Source organism: Dryobates pubescens, chromosome 18 (assembly GCF_014839835.1).
Source record: "Dryobates pubescens isolate bDryPub1 chromosome 18, bDryPub1.pri, whole genome shotgun sequence".
Taxonomy (NCBI): domain Eukaryota; kingdom Metazoa; phylum Chordata; class Aves; order Piciformes; family Picidae; genus Dryobates; species Dryobates pubescens.
This window is the reverse complement of record NC_071629.1, coordinates 3241980-3258492: the sequence shown is the minus strand read 5'-3', so window position 1 is coordinate 3258492 and position 16513 is coordinate 3241980. Positions and strand designations below refer to the sequence as shown.

The window sequence follows — 16513 nt, the reverse complement described above, 5'->3', positions numbered from 1 at the left end:
CCTCTGCAGTCAGCAGGGACATCCTCAACTCAAGCAGGATGCTCAGAGCCCCAAACAACCTGACCTGGAATGCTTCCAGGGATGGGGCATCTACCACTTCTCTAGCTGTCCTGGGACAGTGTCCCACCACCTTCAGGGTAAAAACATTCTTACATCTAGTCTAAATCTCCCCTCTTTTAGTTTCAAACCATCACTCCTTGTTCTGCCACAACAGGCCCTTGCTAAAAGTCCATCCCCATCTTTCCTACAGGCCCCCTGAAAGGCCACAAGCAGGTCCCCCCAGAACCTTCTCTTCAGGCTGAACAACCCCAACTCTCTCAGCCTGTCTTCACAGCAGAGGACTTCCAGTCTTTGCATCATTTCTGTGGCCTTCTCTGGTCCTGCCCCAACAGGGCCATGTCTCTGCTGAGGACTCCAGAGCTGGCCCCAGCACTGCAGGGGGGTTCTCAGCAGAGTGCTGCAGTGGGGCAGCATCCTCTGCCTCCATCTGCTGCCCACACTGCCAAAGATGCAGCCCAGGACACAAATGGCCTTCTGGGCACCACCAGCACCTCCAAGCCTTTCTCTGCAGTACCAATTCAACAGCTCCCCATGCTCTGGTGCAGGCACACAGCCACTCCTTTTACATACAGAAGATCCACATTTAACCTGGGTTACTCCATCACACTGCTGTCAGCACACCTCAGGGCTCATGCAAAGCACCCTATCAATCTCAACCACAAACAGCCCAGGCTTTGACATTTGGTGTCTGACAAAGATGAATTTTTGAGCAATGAGAAAGCACAGAAGCATATGGTGGAAAAGAGCAGAGTGTCATCATCATCATCCTCACATGATGCATTCCTTAACCAACCAGGAAGGGCTCTCCAGTTGCACAAACACAGGGCAGATTCAGATAAAATACCCTAATAAAAACCCAACCAGGACCCAACAGGACTTACATTTGTGCCTGCAAGAATCTAATTTGTTTGCTATAAAAGCAGTTAATGAAAGTTCAGGCCATACAAGGGAAATACTTTCCAACTCAAGCAAAACAAGCTTCAGCTCTTTGATGATCTGTAAGCTGAAGGCCTCCACAGACCTGAGTTTCATAGGAGTTCTTTATCTGTGTGGACAACTGAAAGTGAAGCAACACAAATGCTGGTCTGCTGATTATTTCCTTTTTGCAGAAGGGTGTTGCAAGCAGTCTGGTTTCTGTCATAATCAAACTCAAAGGAATTCTTCAGGCAAAAAAAAAAGTTCCCTGGGAACCAGGCTCTTTGTTCTGGTCAGATTCCTGAAGGAAAAGATTGTCTCCATGCCCATTCCCTCTTATAAGCATCTCCTGGGGCCCTCACAACAAGAAAGACATTGAGGTGCTGCAGAGGGTCCCGAGAAGGGCAATGAATGTGGTGAAGGGTCTGGAGATCAGGTCTGGTGAAGAGCAGCTGAGGGAAATGGGGTTGTTTAGTCTGGAAAAAAAGAGCTTGAGGGGAGACCTTCTCACTTTCTACAACCCAATGAAAGGGGGGTGCAGTGAGGGGGGTGTTGGCCATAACAAGTTACAGGATGAGAGGAAATGGCCTCAGGTTGCACCAGGGGAGGTTTAAGTTGGATTATTAGAAGAAAATTATTCACTGAAAGGATTCTCAAAGACTGGAACTGACTCCCCAGAGGTGCTGAATCCCTGTCCCTGGGGGTGTTTAAAACATGCAGAGATGTGATGCCAAGGGACATGGCAACCTGATCTAGTGTGAGGTGTCCCTGCCCATGGCGGGGGGGGTTGGAACTGGATGATCCTTGAGGTCCCTTCCAACCCTAACAACTCTATGATAATTTGGTTTAGCCCCAGACTTGGTAGTGTCAGAGGATGGTTGGACTCCATGATTTGGAAGGCCTTTTCCAACCAAAATGATTCTATAATTTTATGTAGTGGTGTATCACAAAAAGAAGTACTCCAGCAAGCTGCCCTCCAAACAGGAAAGCTTTCCCACATGGCCACAATGCTGTAAGGTGTGTACACATGGCCTGGAAGATGCAAGCCTGGACAATCCAAAGAGGGTTATTCTGTGGGCAGTGAGAAACCTTTCTTTTCCCTTCAGCCTGACACACGCTGAAATGCCCCAAAAGCCATCAGCACAACCCCACAGCAGCGTTTCACATCAGTACCTTTCAGCTGGAGCAGCAATAAAAACACCAAAGGAAACAAACCACCTCAGGTATGTGGCAAGACTCACCCACGTTTGGTGGCTTCCCATAGTTCACAGGTAGTTCTGGAGGTCGGCCTCTGTGCAGGGCTGCAAACGCAGATCCCTTCCATAGCGTGTGCCTGAAGTCTGCGCCAGGAAGATTAACAGCAGGTTACTGAAACAAGCAGCCAAACCAGCTCCAGCTCCTCTGCTCTTCAAAACCAAGAGCATCAAGCACCCACTCCCAGCAGCCCAAAGTAAGATCTGCCTTTTTAAACAGTTTGTCAGAGTGTTCCTGAGCTCCTGAGAGTTGCTACTCTGCTTTCCAGCTCCTGAGCAGGAGGGCTGGGGATGGGTTCAGCTTCTCTTTTTGCCGAGTGAGGAGTCAAAACTGATGGACAGAACAAGAGAATTCAAAAAGTGGGTGCACTTTGTATGGAAGCAAGACCAAACTTGGGTCCTTTTTTTGAGTCCCAACACTCTTATGAGCTGTACTGCTGAGAACAGGCACACAGGCACACATTTGCTCCCTCCAAGTGAGAGCAGTGAGATGATTTTTTTGGTCTTGCCTCAATAAAATCTGTTTTCCTGCAATTGGTGGCAATATGCCCTCCTTTCAGATTCTCCTTTGCCCCCAACCCCCCCAAGAAAAATTGTGTTGGGCTGGGTTTTTGGATTATTTTTGTTTAATGCAGTCTCTTTAAAGCCTCTCCAGCTATCTGCTGCCAACTGGCTGCAGAGAGCCTTCTCTCTAGAACAATAGTGATTTTTCTGAGACTGTTCAGAGTGCCTCAGAAATTAGACCTGGATTTCTTCCATTTCTGGCCATCTGGAAAGGAGAGAAATGAGCTTCCACAATGAGTAAGGACTGAAACAGAAGGAGAGTGCCACAGATTGGTGGGTCTGTGCATCACCCTTTAAGGCTCCCAATATGAAGTGCAGGAGCTTACGTGACCCAAAGAGACCCCCGAAAGCACCTTCCTGCTTGAGACCCAAAGTGTGCCACAGGGTGCCACAATGATGCACATTAAAAATAGCACTCAGACTTCCTAAAATAGATGAAAATAGCCTTAAATACTGATGGTAAATGGAAACTTCACCCTGATGCACAACTAGAAGGAACAAAAATCCACTCTGTCAACTGTGAAGCAGGCTTGATGGTATTACTGAGTGCTATTTCCACACCAAGTAGCACAATGTCACAGCACCTTCCTCTGAAGGTGAAGAAACTCCACCATAAATCTAGCAGGAACCTCTTTGCAGTAAATTTATCACATGGTTTAGGAAGCACTACATCTCTCAGTGATTAATCTAGCCTCTGTTCCCTAATTCACCTGAGAAACTTCTGGTTCCCTGCACCAAAATTGTTTGTCTTCTTTGTATTTTGCTGCTGTTTTCTTCTCAGCTGAATCCTGAGTGTGAAGTGAAGGGCTGTTTCTCCGCAGACTTCCTTGAAAAGCTGACTTTCTCTTGCCAATTCCAGGCAAAACAAGACTCAGCCCCAAAACTCTGCGGAAGGAGCAGTGGTTGCCAGTGGCACATCCCTCCAGGTGATGCCCGGTGCATCAGCAGAATGCCACAGGCCCGGTTAGCATCAGAGGGTGACTTCATAGGATGTGGTAAATTAAATGCTCAGCTGCCACAGAAACAGGAAGGTCCTGCTCTCCCATCCCTGCTCCTCTCCCGTGTCACCTCCAGCACTCCCATCCTTCCCCGAGCTAATTTCATTCGCTACAAGGGCAGTAACACATTTTGCAACATATTAGCTCTCTGAATCAGCACATCACAGGATCAAATAAGTTCTGGCTCTGACAGGGAAGAAGAGGCAGGGACATGGAGTGAGGAGGGAAGGGAGGAACCACTCTCTTCAATAGCAGATGGCTCTCAGATCTAGTTAGCTGTAACACAAACCTGCACTCTCGGGATCATTATCTCAAGCAGAGCAGGCTTTCAAAAGGAACAGGGCTGGGGCTTTACTCATGAAAGGCACAGGGGCTTGTGTTCAAACTAACTTTCAAGCAAGGACAAGCAGGAGAATCACAGAACAATCAGTCTCACCTCCTACCATCCTCTAAATGCTGCCCCAAATCCCAGCCTGCCCTTCAAGCTGCCTGCACAGCCAGGGAATCAAATAATGGAACAAATGGAATGAATTAGCCTGAAAAACAGCCCAGCATAATATATAAACTGCTGGGCTCTTCTAGAGCCAGGCAGGTGTAAATGAAAGAATGGCTGCATTTCAGATGGATCAAATCTCTAATGCAGCTCATCACCTCATTTACACAAACACCAGAGTGCTGGGGAGGGGAGGCAGAGGAAGCAAGTAACACATTCAGGCAACTACAGGCAAGAACTGCTGAAAATGGTGTTTTCAACCAAAGAAAGGTGTGCTCCAGAGCCAGCAGCAACTGCATGCTAGCAAGGCTGCAGCAAGAGCCACAAAATGATGAAGGGAGTGGAACATCTCCCTTATGAGGAGAGACTGAGGGAGCTGGGGCTCTGTAGCCTGGAGAGGAGGAGACTAAGGGGTGACCCCATCAATGTTTGTAAAGATGTGCAGGGTGAGTGCCCAGAGGCTGGAGCCAGGCTCTGCTGGGGGATGCTCAATGACAGCACAAGGGGCAGTGGTGGAAGGTGAGGAATAGGAAGTTCCATGGAAGCAGGAGGAAACATCTTTTCCCTGTGAGGGTGACAGAACACTGGCACAGGCTGCCCTGAGGGGGGTTGTGGGGTTTCCCTCTCAGGAGATATTCAAAACCTGCCTGGATGTGTTCCTGTGTGACCTGCCCTGGGTGCTCCTGCTCTGAGGTGGGGGGTTGGACCGGATGACCTCTCGAGGTCCCTTCCAGCCCCGAACATGCTGTGGGATTCTGTGAATGCTGCTGCTAAGCACAGGACATGACCCAGGGTTCATGCAAACACACACAGGTAGCACAATGTTGAAACACACAGCGGGGTTGACTGTCCAAATCCAATTCAGTTGCAGAGCAGTTGAGACTCTTACCTTTTGCTGCCCTCAGGAGAGACTGGCGGCCAACGCCGAGCAAAGTCTGAACACCGAGGACACTCTGGGGGATCTCCTTGTCTAGAAGGGGTCCAAGTCTCTCACAGATCCTAAGGAGATAATCTGGAGGGATGTGTGCATTGACAGCCACCTAAACACATAAATAACACAGAAGTTTGAGTGTGGTTTTAGCCTTGCTCCTACTGGTACTTCTTTCTTTGTTTCATCTGCAAGTGTTGAAGTCACTGAAATCAAGCCTAGGACCCCTGAAGCCCCCCTCAGAAGATAGTTTGGGTACAATCAAAGTGACAGGGAGTGTTGAGAAAGACCAGAAACTCCAGGTGGTCGTAGGTTTTGTTGTACTCTGGGATATCCCTTACCAACAAACACAAATCCCTGAAACTCAAAGCTCCCACTGCAGTACTCTGACCAAAAGTACTGCCTGGAGACTCTTTAAAGTGGTTTTTTACCCCTCAGTTCATTCTTTTCACACACAGCATTTCTTGCTTAGCTGAAAAACCCTTGCCAGACACTCCTGTTACTGTAAGGAGCACATGAGCTAAAGCCTGAAAACCTTAAATTCATCCTCAAAGCCACATGTAGCCTACTGTTCTTAGCCACTGGGAACAAGGATCTGTAAGACCCACGTGTGCAGGCTCTGCTTCTGTTTTGTCATCTCTGGAAAACCTTCTTCTCCCCCCTTTAGACAGAGGCTGTTTTTCATGGAGAGACAAGAGCTTCTCCAACACTCTGTTCAAACAGCAATTAACCTCTATCTCATTATCCAGAGTGTCCTGTACTTGCCTGACTTCTTCTGCATCTACTGAGGGAATAAGCTCTGGTGTGGAGTTTGTGACACTCCACACCAGAGTTTGTTTAGCTGCTTCACTGCAGGACATGCAGCTCCATCCATCTCCTTTTTAAAGATCAACAGTAACAAGTCCCTCAGCTCTTACATACCTGTGATTGAGGAGGGAAAAAACCCCAAGCAACTCCAGCTTATTAGCATTATTTACACCTTTTGTCTCTGTTGCAATATCATGAAGAAATAGGTAGTCACAAACCAGGGTTTCTTTCTTTGTTTCACCAAGCCATAAACTAATGCCAAGTAATTCTAAAGCTGACCTAAAGGGCCACAACAGTGCTCACTGCAAAGGAGTAACAGCAGGCACATGCCTGCTCATACCCCTCTCTCCTACATGACTGCTTCAAATGTGCTCAGCCACAGGTCAACATTGGTGACACTGACAGGGCAGCTCCCTCCTGGGAGCCAGAATGATTTCCCAGATTGGCTAAAGCCATGACCAGCAGAGGGAAGAAACTACTTCAGCTCCCCTGGCTGGCTAGCAACACTGACAGAAGAAGGAAAAGGTTTTCTGCCAAGGAGAGCAAAGCTGTGATTCAGAGAAGCATCAGAGATGGTGGAAAGCAAGGTACAGAACCAATTGTACCTCATCATCATCCCACCTCCCCAGAACCCCAGGGATATGGCCAGCCCCTGCCCCAGCACACACATCAGACAGGAGGAGAAGGTAAGTGCTTGACTCAGACCTGCTGCCAAAATGGGGTTGGCAGAACGCTGTCATCAAACAGATGATGACTACATGTCACTGGGAAAGCATCTATCCTAATTGGGCAACTGCAGTGGTGCTGTGGGGCCCTCCACACTGACTCATGTGTTGTATAATCCAGTCACCTGCACTACCAACAGGAGCAGCACCAGCCCACAGACAAGACTTTAACCAAAAAAGAACCAACCAGGAAAGGCTTTTCTACTGGTGTGTACCAATCAGCTAACCAAACCCAACCAAAACTCCTCCAGTCTGACTGGAACCTTCACAGAAGGGACACAGGCTTCTCCACACAGCCTTTCAGTCACTGCCTGTTCCACATCTGGCTCTGGCATTTGATGGAAGCAGAAGAATCTGATCTCTGACCGAAAGGTAAACCTGCTGATTGCATTACCATGGTCCCAGGCATGGCTTTTCACACTGTGAGCATCAAGGGATGACTCTCTGAAAGCTCTCTTGCACCAAAACTGCATTCTCCAGCCAGTCTGTCTTTTTTTTCCCTCCCAGATCATAGAACTCCAACGTTGGTAGCTCCCCAACTGTACAGCCAGTGAAGCACCCAAGCACAAACTGTCTTCCATTGTAAATTATGTGATACAACAGAAGTCAAAAGGAGATCAAAGCATTATCTGACCTTCTGTATTTGCCTATTGTTCCTAACTCATTCCTGAAACAGACTCATACTTGGGGTTTTTTGTTGTTGTTGGAAAAGACCTTTAAGATCAAGTCCAACCATTATCTAACTCCACCATGTCTGGTGCTAATATTACAAGAGGCTTATTGCTACCAAGTACTTCATGATCCTGTGCTATCCTCCCATGTATGTAAAGGGCCTGAAAAGATCTGCAACAAAGGCAATTCCAAAGAGAGAAGTTGCAATTTAATAACACAGGAGTATGAATCTTTCTTCCCCACACATTTCTGATAATTAGTAACATGTTCCTCAGTCAGCAGCTGCCAATTCTAGCAATTTATTAAGCCCAGGATGAAAAGTGTAAGAAGAGTAACCAAGCTAGAAGCTCTGGAATTTTACTTCTAGGGTAGGGAAAAAGCCCAAACCAATGCACTGTCTCTGGAAACAGATATTTCCCAGGAAGTCCAAGCCATTCTCCTAGTGCAGTGCAGCAAAATGCTCTCTTTTCACTCAGGAGCACAGTGTTTTGGAAGCATTGCTGTTATCCTGTGTTGAGAGAGAGGTGCTGAATTAAGCCTGGCAGCAAACATCCTACTGTGGAGACACAGCTCAAGTTACTGGACAGGCAGTGCTGGTTAACTCTCCTCAGACACTTCAGAAAGGGACTTGGTGGCTTGGCTTAAAGATCTGCAGAGTAAGTCACAGTTTTATAAACAAATAGCAAGGGAAGTGAGCATCAGCTGAAGCATCCAGATTTTAGTGCAGACTTTTATCAGGCTGTAAACTTCTCTAAGTGCCATTTAACATGGAGCATACTGCACAGAGCAGGCCCTGCAGCAAAGCGACCATTTGCTTTATTAACACACTTTCCTCACCAGATTTGCCACCTGCAATCAGAAGAGGCCACACCACCGAAGAAAGGCTCTAACACACTTCTCTCCCTGCATATTTTCATGTTTCAGCAAGCCAAAACAGCCCAAATTAAGTGGCCCTTGCTCTGAATATTATCACTGCTGTTGTTACCAAACAATTCCATAGGCAGGCAGCAACAGCAGCAAATTCTCCTGGAGATTTTGTTCCATAATAAATTCCAGATAAAATGCTCCAACCACAGCCCAGAGCAAACCCAGCAGTTCTATTTTCAGGTTCCCTAAAGAACCTGAAACAAAAATCCTTCCTTTCACCTCTGTCTGAGATAGCTGCCAATGGATTTCGAGCATATGTCCAAAATGTGAAGCTGCAGGCACCCAGGTGAGAAAAACAAAGACTCCCAACTCAGGTTTTCATTAAAGAGAGGATGGAAAGAGGCAAAACTTAGGATCAGTTAGAGCCACACCTCTTACTATATGCTACTCCAAGCTCCACACAGCCAAATTAAACAAGGGCAAGGACACTGTCACCTCCTCAAATGCATTAGAGATGTTTTAGAGAATCATTAGAAAATTAGAGACATTCTTGACAAACAACAGAGGCCCAAACCATGCTTAACAAAAGCTTTTGAAAGAGAGTGTTACAATAATGCAGAAGGGCTGAAAATGTGCTAAGTGAGAACAAGTTCTGCACCCTGGGACAAGGTTTTGTTGCCTTAAGATGTGAAAAACTCTGCAAAGCTTACAATGTGAGAGCACAAGAAAGCCACAGTACTGCAGAAGAGTTCTGACACAATAACCACACAGGTCTTAGGTATGAAGACCTCACACAGGTCTCAGGTATGAAGACCTCCAAATTTTGGTGAAGTGAATTCCTTCTCTTTAAAAATCCCTCTCCAAAAACAGCCAGGAGTGAATGTCCTCACAGCCAGGATTGTTTGAACCGGTATGCAAATAAGTTGCTACAGTGATAAGCAGCTCCCAGTAAAGAGCTATTAGTGAAGTCACATCAGGGCTAGGAGAAAGCCCTACTCCTAACCTTATGCTTCTGCTGTTGTATTACCAGGCAGTCTCAAAGGCTGCCAAGCAGAAGGTCTTCACTGGCCAGCTAAGACCACAGGCAAGAAGCTCGTCGATCCCTCAAACAATCTCACTCCCATGGCAGGACTGCTGACAACTCCTCCTCCAAGGAAGGTTTCAATAAACAGGAAACAAACAAAGGGGAAAAGCCTCTTTGTGTGGTTACTACTCTACGGTGCCTGTCTTCCCAGGGATGGGGACCAGATAGCTCTGGACAAGTCTCTTCTGGGTGGAAAGACCAGCGAGGCACTGCTTCGAAGCACAGACTATGTTTGACACAAAAGCCGCATGTCAGAAGCAATGCAGGCAGCCAGGCAGACCTCTGAAGGCTCCTTCATGCCCAGTCCCCTGTGGCAGGCTGGCAGCTGTGCAGCAGATTTCTAGCCTCTGAGCAGTGGTACAACACTTCTCTCGTTTGCCAAAATAGCAATCAATTACCAATCAATTGACAACTACATTGAAAGGCAGCAGAGGAGACCAAGAGGACCAAGGCAGCTGAGCAAGCAGGAAATTACTCAAGACCTCAAGTATGGAATCTCAGCAAAAGGAAGCTCAGATACTGGCCTTGCACAAGATGTCAACAGCATGCAAATGCACATGGATGTAAAAAGCCATTATGCACTGCACTGCCCCAGAGAGAAGGGGCTGGAACTACCGTGCTACCAGATGACATTTTCCTGTGGTGACAAAACTGTGACACCTCTCCACAGCTAATGCTGGGATTGGCAAGAGCTATAAATAACAGCACCTCAGACTCCAGCCAGTTTTAAATCAATGCAGATGGGCAAGGCAGAAACTCAAAGCCAAATCCCCTAAGCTGTTCCATACCAGCACAGCCGTTCACAGATGCAGCTTCTCCACCGCCCAACAATAGCTGGTTTTTCTCTTCTGCCTGAAATGAAGACATATCTTCAGCACAGAACAGGCTGAGCCAGGAGAGACAGCCCATCAAAAAGTTCCTGAAAAATCAGCCCAGAGCCAGACATCTTTACCAGGACTAAACAAAGATAATTTCAAACAGCAGTCCAAGGGGGGCTGCTCTGATAACGTGAGTTGGTTCAGCTCGGCTCGCCTGTGCAACAGCTGCCTCCACGCTGAACTGCTGCGGTTAAAATAGGAGCACTAACTGCTTGCAAGTTGGATGTGTTCGAGGTTCAGCCTGCAGAAGGCTGTGAGGCCACCTTACTGTGGCCTTTCAGTACCTGAAGGGGCCTGCAAGAAAGATGGGGACAGACTTTTGGCAAGGCCTGTTGTGAGAGGACAAGAGGTGATGGTTTTAAATTAAGAGATTTAGACTAGATAGAAGGAAGACATTTTTAATGCTAAGGATGGTGAGACACTGTCTCAGGTTGCCCAGAGAGGCTGGTAGAAGCCCCATCCCTGGAAACATTCCAGGCTGGGTTGGATGGGGCTCTGAGCAACCTGATCTAGTTGAAGATGTCCCTGCTCATTGCAGGGGAAGTTAGACTAGAGGAGCTTCAAAGGTCCCTCCCAAACTAACCATTCTGTGATTCTACGACTCAGAGGGAACACAAGGACCCTTTCCTTTGCAGCTACATTTTGTGTCTCAAGCCCACTAGCAGTTAATAACAAAGTAAAACTTCTCTGGAGTACACCTGGAGAATTACCTAAAGAGGCAGTCCCATGTTGCACAGAAGTACTCTGAAGTAGAAATCAGCAGAAAAGACAAAAGAAACACAAATGCACCTAAGCCAGTGTCTATTCGCTGCGTGGTTTTGCTTGCTGAGTACGATCCTTGTTAGTGTGCCTTCAGTTACTCTTCTACTGTGCATAAAAGGCATTTGAAGTAAAATACTAAATTAAAAAGAAATCTCCAGAGTTTTCAGATCTTGAGTAACAATTTGAGTGAAGGGGAAGCAAACATTCCCCAGGCACAAGTCACTTTGTTGGTGATTATTTCCATTATCATTTCCAAGGCTACCTACTCAATGGCAGGAGTATTGGTGTATCTTCTGAACCATACACCAACACTAACCTGAACAGCCAAACAGAATGGACAACACAGTTGGAACCTTAGTAATGAGAGCAAGAAATGTTTTCCCAGGTTTGCCAAAAGAAGAGTATCAAGCAAAGACAAAGACAAATAAATAAATGAACCCAGCCTCCTCTGGGCTTGCAACTTCTCCTTAAGTTCCATTATCTCAGACCTGCCTGACCAGTGTAGTTGCAGCACTAGGCAGGGACGGGAACTGGATTTGGGGCTCTGTCTGGAAGTGTTCACAGAGGAGAAAGGGCTAGGGAAAAAAAACCCAAACCACCACCACAAAACAGCAAGTGTATCTCCAACTGCTAGCTTCTATCATTTGGTTTTGGTTCATTTTGTGACTGAGACAATTAAAACAAAGGCCAGAGTTACTTGTGTTTGTCACAACCCTGGCTTTGTTCTACACAAGACCTTCAGACATCCAGCTGACCCTGAAGTCGAGTGGTGGAAGTTAATCTACAATCATATGCAACCAAAGGTCCAAATTCCAAATACCTCAGACCCCAGACAATGAGAGGGAAAAAAGCCTTTCTTCAGCATCCTCAGCAGTGAAAGCTTCAGTCTGAGGATTAACAGAGAGAAAAACTCAGTTCATCCTACCCAGCATCAACCTGCCTCGCTGCAGAGGTTTATTTATAGTCCTGTTCCTCACTGTAAATCATGATAAACAGTTAAATAACGCCAGATAAAGAAGCCATCTCAAAGGACAGCTTAGTGCTGATCAGTTTAAGACAGAAAAAGAAAGCCTATACTTAATTTTGGTAATTTTATACAAGTAGCAATGTCCCATGAATTCCAAGCCTCACTTTGCAACAGTTTGTCTCCTGTTTCTGGAGTTGTAAAGAAAAGGGCAGTGCCATCTAACACACAAAAAAAAAGGCTATGAAGCTTTGCTGTTCATGCCCCACAGGATGAAAGAGGGGTGGAAGCATATTTTACTGGGGTTTTTTTTTGGCTCATTTTAATCAGGTATATTATGTCTGAAACCAGATTTCATCCTGCCACTGTTCACATTCCTCTCGGGTACCAGGTGTAGTCACAAGCTAAACCTGAAACAGGCCATAGTTAGATTTCAGGTTCTCTGAAAGACTGTACAGCATTAAAATGTATTGAGTGCAGTACTTGCTCTGTCTGCTCACTCAACATCCAGTCCCAGAATTATCCACAAGAGGTATGACGAAGCACAACATTCATCTTCAATTCTTAATACACGTTGGAAAGGGAAAGCCAGCAGCAAGTGCAAACATCTCGTCTCACTGTTGAGGAGCTCTCCCCTCTGCGTCTGAGCTGCTAAAATATTGCTGAAGTGGGAAACTCTTGAGCAACCAACCAAACGGTTTGAGCAACGCTCACGTCAAGATTCCCTATCAGCACTGCACTGTGCTAGCTGGGAAAGGCAAGGACAAACTTTCAGCGGTGCCACATCCATGCAGTGTATGAGGAGTCTAAAAGCTGAGTGAATCTACAGCATTAACTTTCAGCGGTGCCACATCCATGCAGTGTATGAGGAGTCTAAAAGCTGAGTGAATCTACAGCATTCCAACTGCACAGTGCCACATCAGGACCGTACATTACTACCCAGGGAAGAAAACCAGGCCACCTGCACCCTTTGGAAACAAACCCAAACGAGTTTTCAGTCAAGATGCTTTCACTGCGAGGCCAGGATGAACACACACATCCCACGGCTGCGAAGGGACAACCTCCATCCCCCTGCACCAGGCCCTTCTCGGCAGCACCGAGGGAAGCTGACCTTCCTCAATGACAGATGTTGGTAGGCTTTGCATCCAGCAAAAGCAGCTGCTCCATATATTTCACAGCGTTTAATAGTTTCGAGGTTACATTTTCAAAAATAGAAGTCAAACCCAAAACCAACCATACCAACCAACCAAACAAAACCCCTCTCTGATATTAGAGCAGGCCCAGCCTTCCCGCACAGGCTGCAGCCGCAGGCCAGGAATCCCTGAACCAGCCCAGCAGCTCTGCCCGGCGACGGGCCCGGCGGCACGTCGGCATGTAATCCCCCACCTCCAAAGCCGCTCGCCCAGCCCCGGCCGCCCCCCGCCGCCGGCCCACGGCAGCAACCCACTCCCGGCGGCCTCTCCTCCAGCCCACGGGGGCCGGCCGGCGGACGGCTGGGGTTTAGCCATACTGCCACTCCCGCACGGCGGGGCTGGGGGGGCAGCCGAGGCCCGGTCACCCCCGATCGCAGGCAGCCCCGGACGGGGGGAAGTGTCCGCCAGTCTGCCGCCCCGTGAGGCGGAGGGGGCACAGTGGCAGCTCCCGCACGGTTGCCAGAAGCCGATCAAAGCGCCCCACCGTCCCCGGGCGGGGGAGGCCTATCAGGCCATGGGAAAATCGCCCTGGTTCCGGCGGAGAAGCGGCTGCCGGTGAGGGGCTCACAGGACGGCGGGGGGCACGAAGGGGGAGCCCTGCGCCCCCCGCCCAGCCTGCCCTCCCTGCCAGTTCCTCCGCGGCGCCGCAGCCAATCAGCTGCAGCCTTTCATCGCCTCCCGCCGCTCTACAGCTTGCAAGACGCGACGCCATTCGCCGGGCCGGGCCCCGGTACGTGCCCTCAGATAACCCTCCCGGCCCCACAATAGCACGTCGCAGTCAGTCAGCACCAAGCAGCCCCCGCCGCCGCCCCGGTCTGTGTGTGTGTCCCTATCCCGGGCCCGGCCGCGCCTCCCCTTCCCTCTCTTCCGCACTCCTTGCGGCCCGGCGGCAGCCGCGGCCTCGGCGGGGCGCAGCCCGCAGCCCCGTGAGGGAGGACGGGGCGGGGGTGGGAAGGGAGCGGCGGCCGGGCCGGCGGGGGGGAACTTGTCGGGGAAGTCGGGGAGTGAAACTTGGCTCACCAGGTCCTCGAAGCTGCGGCGGTGCTCCTTGCCCTGCCAGTCCAAGCGCCGGGGGATCAGCTGCGGGAGGGAGACGGGGAGAGGGGAGGAAAGACGGGGACGGCCGTCAGACCCCAGCCGGCCCCGTGCGGAGCGATCTCTCCCCGGTCGAGCGAGGGGAGCCCCCGCCGGTGCCAGCCCGCCCCGGGGAGGAGCCCCTCCGCCGCGAACCCTCGGACCCGCCACCCGCAGCGGGGGGCACCCGCGCCTCCCGCGGGGTCTCCCGGAACCCCGGGAGGAGATGGGCTGGGTTAGATCGGGCAGGGCAATCCCCGACACCCCCCTCCCTGTCTCGAGGGCTTCCCTCGTCCTGCCGGGACAGGCGCCTTACCTGGTGCTCCTCCAGCTCCTCCACCAGCACCTGGGGACAGATGGACACACAGACAAACACACAAAGGACGTGAGTCCGGCGCCCGCAGCGCAGCGGCTCCCCCGCCCGCCGCCCTCCTGTCCCGTCCCGTCCCCGCCCGCCTTGGCCCGGCCGGAGCCCCCGGCTCCCCGCTCACCTGGGCGGATTTCTTGCAGGGTCCGGACTGCAGGAACCGGGCGATCAGGTAGTAGAGCTCTGCGGAGGGGCAGGGAGGGAAAAAGAAGGGGACACGGTCACAACGGAGCGGAGGGGAGAGGGCGGGGGTAGCCGGCGGGGCGGAGGGCAGCCCCCGCCGCCAGCGATACCCACCGGCTTCGAGCTGGGTCGGGGCGGCCGCTGTCGCCATCCTCCTCAGGAGGCCCGAGGGGGAGGGGAGGTGGCAGATCGCGCCCCGGGGAGACGCCGCTCCTACTGCGGCCGAGCCCCCATGGGGGAGCCCAGCTGGCCGTGCGCGGCGCTGGCCCCGGTCCGGCTCTCGCCCGGGCTCATCGCATCGCCGTTCGCCCCATAGATATTCCGGCCCGAGAGGCAGCAGCGGAGCGAGGTGCAGGGCGCGCCGCCCGCCGCACGGGGGCGGTGCGCGGCTTCACGAGAGGGGGAAGCGGCGCCGGGAGGCGCGGGGAGGGGACGAGGCGGAAGCGGTGGGCCGGAAGGGAGGGACGGTGACGCAACTGGGGCGAAACGCAGGAGGAGGCACTTCCGGCCGGGGCTCGGGGCCGGGGTGGCGCAGGTGGCGGCTGGGCCCTGCCTGGGCCTTGCGCCATCCCCGCCGGGCAGGCTGCCACTGTGACAGGAGAAGGAGGAGGAGAGCCTAGCCGCCCCGCAGTCCTGCCGACCCGCCCCGCCTCTCCGCATCTGCGTCGGAGCTGCAGGGCCTGGAGACGGCCTCTTGCCCTGCTGGGAGAAGGAGACCCACAGAGGCCCGGGAAATAATTCTTTATTTGAAATAAAGCGCAGGGTTTAGGGATCTGCAGTTTCTCGTCAGGCAGGTGGAGGCACAGAGCCGAAGCGGGTTTCATGGAGGGGCGCACACAGAGGGCTGCGTGGGTGGAAGGGAGAAGCAGCTACACAACCCCCCCTGCCTCCTATTAAGAGGGGCCTAGCTACGGGAAAAGGCATGAGGAGGTACATCGGCTGTGAAACAGCTGTGTGGTGTGCTGCTGGACGGGCTAAGTGGATTTGTGGCAGTGGAATTGTTTAATGCAACATGAAATGTAGACAAAAGTAGTGGAGATAAAAGTGCTGTGATACCAACACTTGGCTGTTGGGCAGCTCGAGAAGTGTCTGCATAGTTTAGAAGAGCCGTTGTGCTCAGTAAAGCGTGTTCAGCAGTGGTGGCACAACACATTCTTGCACTGAAGAGTGCTGCTAGTTCATATGCATTAGCAACTCACTGGTGAAGTGGCAGAAACTTAGGGGGCTTTCACAAGATGCTTCCCCTGGGGAAACCGTTTCCCTTAAGAGCTGCTAATGAGTTTCAGAAAGACACCACCCTGGTAGCTCTTGGAATCTTTTGAAGGCAGGCTCATTGATCAGCTCATCCCTAGCAGACAAAAGGTGCCACTTCTCCAGGCGCCACCTCACCGGGCTGCCAGCCTAGTGGCTTGCTGATAGTAACACCTCTCCCACCTTTCCAGCAGTGCACTGGAGCCTCCCGAGGTTACAGCAGGGTTGCTTCTTGCGGGAGAGGCAGTGTAAAGCTGCGGTTCTCCGAACAAGCTGCCGGCTAGGGAAAGAGCCTGCCGGTATTCCGTGTCCTTTGAGGTAGTGTTTCTCCCACCTGTCTTCAGAACCGAGAACTGCAAGCTCATCTTTTCGTACGTGGTGGGAATGCAAAGGAGAAACCACAGATGATGTTTTGTAGCCTGCCCTGAAAGTCCCCATCAGACATTCTGTGCTAAGTAGAATTCTATGCCAGAAG

At 50.8% G+C, this 16513-nt stretch overlaps 1 protein-coding gene across 1 annotated transcript in view; it reads right to left on the bottom strand.

Annotated features, from left to right (window-relative positions):
- The window catches only part of BRWD3 (bromodomain and WD repeat domain containing 3), a 68482-nt gene extending 53326 nt beyond the window's left edge, over nt 1-15156 (bottom strand). Inside the window, exons 1-6 of the mRNA XM_054169379.1 lie at nt 14902-15156; nt 14729-14787; nt 14554-14583; nt 14184-14243; nt 5173-5323; nt 2217-2315 (exon numbers count right to left, since the gene is read on the bottom strand). Coding sequence (XP_054025354.1) covers nt 2217-2315; nt 5173-5323; nt 14184-14243; nt 14554-14583; nt 14729-14787; nt 14902-14938 — 436 coding nt within the window. The 5' untranslated portion in view covers nt 14939-15156. The remainder of the gene's footprint in view (nt 1-2216; nt 2316-5172; nt 5324-14183; nt 14244-14553; nt 14584-14728; nt 14788-14901) is intronic.
- Nucleotides 15157-16513: the final 1357 nt, after the last annotated feature.